The sequence below is a fragment of the Seriola lalandi genome, unplaced genomic scaffold (genome assembly GCF_002814215.2).
Source record: "Seriola lalandi dorsalis isolate HSWRI2012SDOR001 ecotype SW California unplaced genomic scaffold, Sedor1 jcf7180002054952, whole genome shotgun sequence".
Classification (NCBI taxonomy): domain Eukaryota; kingdom Metazoa; phylum Chordata; class Actinopteri; order Carangiformes; family Carangidae; genus Seriola; species Seriola lalandi.
In genome coordinates this window covers 593,836-603,163 of record NW_019525503.1, presented here as the reverse complement: position 1 = coordinate 603,163, position 9,328 = coordinate 593,836, and the positions used below count along the sequence as shown (strand labels likewise).

General features: G+C 44.6%; 1 protein-coding gene across 2 annotated transcripts in view; it reads left to right on the top strand.

Annotated features, from left to right (window-relative positions):
* Nucleotides 1-9,328, top strand: part of gfra1a (gdnf family receptor alpha 1a) — an 87,958-nt gene that overhangs the window by 55,755 nt on the left and 22,875 nt on the right. For both annotated transcript variants that reach the window (XM_023394680.2, XM_023394681.2), the window contains 2 exons: nt 6,293-6,471; nt 7,220-7,392. In XM_023394680.2, coding sequence (XP_023250448.1) covers nt 6,293-6,471; nt 7,220-7,392 — 352 coding nt within the window. The remainder of the gene's footprint in view (nt 1-6,292; nt 6,472-7,219; nt 7,393-9,328) is intronic.

The window sequence follows — 9,328 nt, the reverse complement described above, 5'->3', positions numbered from 1 at the left end:
CCCCCCCACTGTGTGTGATGTGTAGTTGCCCCTGCAGTGAGTCAGTCAGTGTGTTTGTTCTGTAATCCCCCTGCAGCCACGCCACCAGGACAAATCCCTGCACATTTTTATTTTATTTTTATTTTTTTTGTACTTAGCAAACAAAGAGGTTCAGAATTATAGTTTGTCACCCGGTGGCACTGCATGCAGCCGCCGCCACAGAGCTGTGGGCGCTGGAAACAAACACACCTTGTCAAGTGACCCTCGATCGGCCCGGATGAAGTGCGGTAATGTGTTCTGTCGGACTAGCGTAAAAAAAAAAAGGAGACAATGACAAACACTGCTGGGACAGCGGTGTGACATTATATTCAAAAAACGGCTATGACAAGGACAATTACATATACGGCAGCTATATAGCAAGGCTCATGGCAAGGACAATGGCGTGGTCAAATCAATGACATGGACATAGCAGCTGTGAAAACATGCAGAAAGGCATATAAGAACCGCCGTGTACGAGTTGGAGCGTTCCTCTCTCATACTGGCGTTTTCTTTTAATGATTCTCTTTGCAAATACAAGAATATTTTACATCTTATTTTTATTGCAGTGCGAGAAGCTTTGATGATGACAGGTCTAAAGCGAGATAGGAGGATCTTTTAATGATCAGCTCTTATCTTTACTTGACCAGCTCTTTGGTCCGGGCCGGTCCGACTCCCGAACGAATGCTTTTCTATTTTCCAAGCAGCCTGGAAGAAAGGATGCTGCCGAGCGCTAAACATTTTAACCGTGCGTCATGAACTCCTCTGCAGTCACCTGCCACGTGCAGGTTTTCTTTCTTTGCACTCAATATCAATTATGGCACAAAAGTCAATTTTCTCCTGGAAGAGTAGAACCGTGGACACAGAGTAGAATAACACAGAAACCACGGGTTAGTAAAATTACAAAACACTGTGAAACCGTCAAGTTTCCAGAGCTGCCAATTTTTTGATCATTCACCAAAACTGGCACGGTATAATTTTTTTTTTTTTTTTTTACGTGACACAGGTCGTGGGAGTTATGAACAAGCGTTGAAATGCCACTGAAGGCCGTTAAATGACTCCGGTTTTCTCCAATGAAAAAATAAAGGGCAGATGGCAGAGGGGAGGAGAGGCACAGGAAGAAACAAGAGAGATGAGAGCCACAAGAGAGAAGTTTAGAGATGGATGATGATGACAGGAGAGAGAGAGAGGAAGGGAGGTAATGATTGGAATACATCCAGAACTGCATGGATACAGACATGAAAGAGGAGCACAGAGAGCAAAACAGAAAAGGGGGATTTTGTGCGAAGGAGGAAGGAAGGTCCGGAGGAGTCACAGAGAGGAGGAGAGTGAAGGGGAAGATGGAAACAACAAGAGAAGATGAGGACAGGGACTTAAGGAGTGGTGGGGGGGGGTGCAGAGGCGGGGTGAGGTCAGGATTCGACCCCGTGGCGTCCCATGGTAATTGAAATTAGGTGGGGGCGGCGGGTGGAAGGGCAGCGGGACTGGAGGAAGCAGGCGACATGATAATCAATTTGAGGCTGAATCGGAAACATGAGCCACTCGGGGGGCCTCGTTCCCCCTACCAGGCCTCCAGATGGCCCTGGCCCCAACGCTGTGTGGGCCCTGTCAGAGCACACTATATATGTGTGTGTGTGTGTGTGTGTGTGTGTGTGTGTGTGTGTGTGTGTGTGTGTGTGTGTGTGTGTGTGCTTCAGAGACAATGCCATCTGCCAGGAGTGCAAGGGGAGTTCAGCAGATGTATTTGCTGACACTAGGGGCGCAGGAGGGTATAGATAGTATACTGTATACATTAGTGTGAGTGTGTGTGTGTGTGTGTGTGTGTGTGTGTGTGTGTGAGTGAGTGTGTGGGGACTCCCACGATGCTGTTGTTGGAGAAGAGAAATGGCCATAGCAGCACAAACACACACACACACACACACACACACACACACACACACATGGAGTCAAAGATATGTGCAGATTTATGCAAGAAAGGCCGTTAACATTCATCTCTACAAAGCATCAAGAAATTCCCCCGACTTTGGAGCACAAAACACACAGTCACACACCCTCACACACACCCTCACACACACACTCACACACACACTCACACACACCCTCTTCGTGATGATGCTCCCTTGTCCTCGGGGGAGGATGTCGAAGTGTTGGCTGTCTGGCTGCTTGTCTGTCACACAAAGACAAAGCGTAGTATTTGTTTATATGAAAGCTTTACCGTCATGATCATTAGGAGACACCGATAGATGGAAGTGATCAGCTGAAATGCCGCGTGGCTGAGTGATAAGATCACGCCATCGGTCGGCCGGGTGTCGGACTTTCCCTATTGGCCGTTGCTCCTTCGAAATGTCTCTACAACTACGACGACATTGTCATAAAATCTGGATTTTAGCAGCAGCTTGGAAGTGGCTGATGTAGCCTTAATGGACGACGGGAAAAACATCAATAAGAACAGCGTCATTGTGAATTTGGCTGTATTAAAATACTGTATGTGTGAACACAGAGAGGAGGAGAGAAGCAAACAGTCACAGGGCGGAAACTGGATGACGCCAGAGTGAACGCAGCTACGACGCAGTCCGGCCATATCCTTGGTTTTGACCTGGTTTTGTTATATAGTTGATAAATAAAGCCTCACAAAGCCACAGTTCAGTTTCCACTAAGGAGTCTTTAGATGATGATGCTGAAACTTGACACTGACAAACAAATAACTAAATGTTTCACAGGCGTTAAAGTGTAATTTTACACATACATGACCTATTTCTCACCTCGGATGTATCCACAATAGATTAGAATAGTTCGGGGGAATAGTGTTTGTGGCAGCGCGGTGAGCGGTGCGTTCATCCAGGCGGAAGAAAAAGTTCAATTTGTTGTCTGAGTGAAGGAGACTGTCAATCACCCACTGTTGAGCCGTGGCGATACGGTGTATGTCGAGCTGGTGTCGGCTCGGATAAGACTTATATATCACAGCGGAAAAGAAAAAAAAACACTCCTGATGTAAGAAGAATGGAGTGAGGTCGAGTGCTCGCTCGGCCTCCTATACATTAAGTCCAGGAATCCTTCGGTAAATGGTCACAGGAAAGAACATGTTCTTCAGGCACTCAGGCGGAGGAAGGATAAAAAAATATATATTTTAAAAGCCTTAGTCAAGCATAATGGTTTAAAATGCCAACCGGCGTTGACCTCAAAGGCTCTTCAAAACTCTTGGTATGTACTAATCCTACAACACAAGCTGCAGCAGTGTCTCTGCGACTTTAGAGTTCTTCTTCCCCGTTTTTATTCCTCTTCTTCCTTCATTAAATGTTGGCTCTGAAACGTAGGAACTGTGCCCAGTTCAGTCTGGATCTCTCTGTGGGGACGAAACGTTTCCACACGTCCCACACTTCATAACCTAACCCAAAGGGGGGGGGGGTCTTCTGCAGGGACTGCAGGGTTAACAGAGGAGAATCAGCCGCTCGGTTTGAGGAAGCCGAGAGAACAAAAGTGTAAAGTTCAGGCGTCTGATCCAGAGAGAAGAGACAGCCGCCGCAGATCGCGCAAATCAATCTATTGAGCATCCGCGTTCGTATCATAGTGTGTTATTGTGTGTGATGCCTGATTCAGTTCTCTTCATTTCTTCTCATTATCATTTGAATTGTGATTTAACACCAGAGATAGTTTCCAGACATTGACTCCCACACCTGGATGCACTAGTCCTGCAGACTATCACGTGCACTAAAACAAACTTCTCCAAAACCTCATTAACGCTCCCGTGCAGCTGTTGTTACTGCCGTTACAAAAGTCTGGCGTTTGAAATGTTGTTATTATGTTAATGTAAGTGGATTAACTTTGTAGCCTCAGCAGTTTTCTTCTAAATCTTTCATGCTACAACGACGGGTTACAGCAACAGTTTTCAGACAAATTATATTTAGATTAAGTATGAATGAGGTGGAGAGCAAAATCTGTAAATGAATACGCCGGCGCTTCAGCAGCTAAACATTCAAGAGCAACGCTCCTGTGTCTTAAATAAATGAAGAAAAGAGAAACACACACACACACACTGTTAAAAACGATCATGATGCTCCTGAATAACTGACCGGTTGGTTTGGCATTGTGGTTTTTCCTCTTCAAAGAAGCTGTTATTCTAATAAAACGTCACCACATTATCTAATGAATATAAAAACACAAGTACAGATCGATCTTCATCTACAGCACAAATCCTTGTTCAAATAAGGAAATAGGGATTAAATCTGTGCAGAAGAACAGCACTTATCAAAAAATAAATAATGGGTTATATTTTTGACTTAGAACTCTAAAAAACTTTTTATGTAAAAAAAAAAAGTTGTGTTTGTTAGTTTTTTTCCTACTTACATAAGATTTAATTCAGCTCAGAGGGAGCCCTTTATTTCCTCTTACTCAGGTGGTCTAGTGCCAAATGAGCTTGTAAACTGACAGAGGGAAGTGTGAACCAAAGGAGGCGGGACGGGCGGAGAGGAGAGGGAGGACAAGCTGGAAGGAAAAGGTGAAAGTAAGGTGAAAGGATCTGGGACGCTGAGCGAGCCAGCAGCGGCTCTCCTCGGGGGGCCCGCTGGAGGTTTTTGGAAATCATTCATCTTAGGGATCTCCTCCTCTCTAGTAGAACAAACAGCATCGTCTCTGTCGCCAATTAATACATCACCGGGCCCTCGACTCTCTCTCGTACCCCCCCCCCCATGTTTCTGTGTCCCTTTTAATCTCAGTCCGTCTTTACCCTGCCTTGATGAGTTGAATCTTATTAGCACCGTTTGCTCAGGACAACACGACTCTCCATCAGCCGATCGCTCCGTCGCCTAACTTTCCATGCTGCCCCCCCCCGCCCCCCCTTTAAATTGGAGCTCATTAGAGGAGGAAAAAAAATGCAGTTTTTGCTCCATTTTCAAAAAAAAAAAAAAAAACAGGAGGGGGAGAAAGCTATGAAAATGTTAATTAATAGCGGGTCGAGGAGAATACTGCCAATTAGTCCAGACTGACAGATGAGCAAGACACTGCACTGGAGACTTTGATGACTGCAGGAAGTCTACACACACACACACACACACACACACACACACACACACACACACACACACACACACACACACACACACACAAACACACACACACACACACACATAGATGCACGCCTGGTTAGCCATCAGGACCATGTAGACAAGGGCTACTGTTTGATGCAGGTCCTGTTCTCTCAGTTAGCAGAAATACATGCACAGAATAGACACACGTTTATATCAGCCAGCACATTCACAGATACAGGAAGAAGAAAGTGTTGCAGGGGTCACCTTCTAGTTGGAAGAAAAACATCATGATGTCCGTTTGCCTTTCTCTCTCTCTCTCTCTGTTTCTGTACAACTGTTGTGGAAACGCTGGAGCCTGCAGAACTGAATTGCTTTTGTTTTGTGATGATACGATCAGTAGGTGAATTCTCTGAGTGGTGCAGAGAGCCCCACTGATACTGGATTGTTTTTTTGTTTTTGTTTTTTTATTGCTATTTGAGAGTTTTAAAAAACAGAAAAAAGATCTGATATATATTCTCCACATAAACACGTAGCGAGAATGAGTGTCTTTAGTTAGGTTGAACTAAGCTTTAGAAGTACAAAACATCCCCCTAAAACCCCCGAAAGGTCGAGCAGGTCACGGATGTTGTCTGTTCATTGGTTAACAAAAAGTTGTCAACAAATTTCAGTGAATCAACAAGGTCTAGTGAATTGGGTTTTGTCTCCCGTTACTCCACACTGAGTTTCCCCAGTTTCCACGGACACGGTTCGGTTGACCTGAGGCACCTCTTATTTCCGTCACATGAAATGAACCGTCTCCATGAAACTGAGCGAACTCCATCTCCGTAAAGAGAAATAAAAAGTGTGGGACCTTTTATGAGAATTTTGTTTTGTTATTTCCAAGGTTGAGAATGAACCTTCGTCCCCCACACACGTTTCATTTTTGATGTGGATCCAGGACTTTTGTTTTATTGTTTCATGACATCTCAAAGACTCTTTCACTTTCACTCTTCTGAGAACTGAAAACTGAAAACGCAAAGATGCAATTTGGACATTTCTGTCAGTTTTGCATGTTTCCGATGCAGATTAAAGATTCTTTATTATTATTATTCTTCTAAAAACCAAATTCACAGTCGCGTAGAGATATCGGATCATTCTTTCTCACCTTCATTAGCTGACCTTTTGTTAATGATGACACTTAATGAGCAGTCATGAGCATCGCAACCTGCTTGATTCTCACCCTTCCCTCTCTTCTCCCCCCTCCTCGTCTTCAGGTGAACCCGCGGTGGCCAGAGAGAACAACTGTCTGAACGCCGCCAAGGCCTGCAACCTGAATGACACGTGTAAGAAGTACCGCTCATCCTACATCAGCCCCTGCACCAGCCGCGTCTCCACCGCCGAAGTCTGCAACAAGAGGAAGTGTCACAAGGCCCTGCGGCAGTTCTTTGACAAGGCAAGGCACATCTGATACCAGCCTCTCAAAAAAGAAAAGAAATAAAAAACACTAAAGAAAAGCAACACACTGGAGGTTTTTTCCAAACAACTGACATCTGATAAAAGCCGAACGTCCATCATAAAGGACCTGCTTCAAAAGGAAGAATGATTTTTGAAGTGGATAAGTTAGATGGGTTGTCACAATCACAATAAATAATCATACAGGCCTTTTTTTGTTCTGGCTTTGCTTTTCCAGCGCCTGAGCTTTGACATTGATTCAGTCATCAAACACAAACGATGTTTTCACTGTCAGTGCCATGTCGTAATTATAACCCAGCTCCTATCATGTCCCCCTGGAATATCTTTACTGGGGCCGCTTCGAGTAAGCTTCAATATGAATGAATACAAAACTACAAAGAATGTGTAACATGGTTAATCTTAGCGTGGTGTGTAATTTTGTTGCTCTGTGTGTGAACAGCCTCAAGCTTTGACTTTCTTTTGTGTTGGAGATAAAACTATGACGACATTTCTTTCTATTGCAGCCCGACCATCTGTTGTTACAGCGACGTTGCCATCGTTCAGCATTAACATCAGAAATTACTGAAGCTGTTGTTCTATTGAGGCAATGTTGTAATAGACATGGGAGCAAATTTTGACGTCTTAACATGATAATCTGTCAAGTTTCTGTCTGAAAGTGCAACAAGTGGCCAAAAGATGAAACACGCTACAGTCGGAATAAGACTTCGCTTTTTTCTTGTGCCAAACAGGTTCCACCCAAGCACAGCTACGGCATGTTGTTCTGCTCGTGTCCCCTCATCGACCAGACGGCGTGCTCCGAACGCAGGCGTCAGACCATCGTCCCCGTCTGCTCGTACGAGGAAAAACAGAAACCCAACTGTCTGGAACTGCAGGCCTCCTGCAAGACCAACTACATCTGCAGGTAGCGAACAATAGATGCTAAAAATGCATTCATTCCTTTTCTTTTATCTTTACTAGAAAACTTCGCCAAACTCGAACCATTCCTCTCTTTTTTCAGAACAGTTTACCTCTTTTAATTAATTGTTCCTCCACTGTTAACATTTTTTAAGACTAATCCTAAAAACCCACGTTTTCTTTGGCTTTTGAGTGAAGCAAGTTACGGTTTAAACTTTTATTTCAGACCGTTCCCCGCTGTCTCAGACTATGGGATAGATAAGACCATTTTCACTTTAGCTGTTTTTATGTTTTTCGTCGTATATCATTGTGCAGCTCTCTGCTTGTTTTAAATGTGCTTCATGAATTAACTTGATTTGATTTGATTTGATATGAGACAGTAGTAAAGACATGAGAGAAAGTAAGAGAGAGAGAGAGAGAGAGAGAGAGAGAGAGAGAGAGACCTGGGAATGACATGCCACCAAGCATCCAAGGAGGCTCTGCTTCCTGACTGATGCAAACCTGTGGGGTATGATGTGTCAAAACACTCCCGCCACATCAGGATACTCCTCTGTCTCCAGCGTTGACATGCATCACGTCATATTAAAGGTAATGCTCAGACCGACATTAGCGATCTCCGGCCAAAAACAACGCATAGCCCCTCGTTACACTGGCCAACCAGCCGTCGTTCTAACTCTGCTAACTGTTTGCCTTGTTAGGAGATGGAGGAGCAAATTATTGCTGCTGTCAAAGTTTTCCGAAATCCTACTTGAAAGGATTTCTCTGGTCCTTTAGGAGGACACTGCACCGGCCGACATCGAGTCCCCTGGAGACTTTTCCATCCCGCGTCTTCACCATAAACCAGGTCGTAACCCTGAAACTATTGTTTACCTCACAATGTGACTGTGTCCCCCGCACCGTGATTTAAAAAGGACACACGTACACACACACACACACACACAAACACACACACAGGCCCCATGGACACCTTCTAACATTGTCTAGTCACTAGAGTCACCAACACCAGCAGAAATAAATTGTCTGCCTTCACGCCTGACACACACACACACACACACACACACACACTGCGCAGTAAAGCTGCAGAGCTCCTGCGTTTAGAGTCGGTGATGGACATGTGACATCACCCTCACTGCGAGTGTGTGTGTATGTGTGTTTATGCAGTCTCCTGGTGCTTACAGCCGGCAGCAGTCTTGTGGCTCTCTGGGATTAAATGGAAGCATTAGGCATCATAAATGAGCTCCATTTGGCCTGTGGCCTCAGGTCTCCCTCCCTCTCTCCTCAGCCCCTCTGTCTCTACTTAACAGCGAGCAGCATGACAACCGTAAATTCATGCTACAAGTTTCTGTTTCCTTCCATCTCTGTCGTTTTTTTTGGTTGGTTTTTTTTTTTTCTTCTTCTTTCCGTGGTGTTCTTTATCCGTCAGACATACGCTGAGGGCTGAACAACAGGTCTCACCGCAGCGCCGCGTCCTCCCAGTCCATTTGTCAGTTAGCGCAGATAGATTAAAGCCATGCATTTCCACAAGCTCCCTCACCATATGTCAGGTGTAGTATACTGGCTGCTGCTGACAACTCTCACTACGCACTGCTCTGCAGCAGATTGGTGTGATTAGACAGATCACACTGTCAGTGCGTATTGAGAGTGTGTGTGTGTGTGTGCGTGTGTGTGTGTGTGTGTGTGTTTTTGTACATGCTTGCAACTGTGTCCTGCTAGCAAGTTGTAACTGTCTTATTGAGTTAAACACAGAAATCTGCTCTCCTTCAGAAAGTGTGTTTGTGGAGTTTTTAACCACTAATTGTGCAGTGGAGCAATGTGTTTATGAGCTGGAAAATACCTTCATTTTCTTATTTTTTCTTATTATTATAATATTATTTTTATAATTTTAATTTCATTGTACTGCCTTCATTTCACTCAGCAACTCAACAAGAAAACAAGATGGGGGG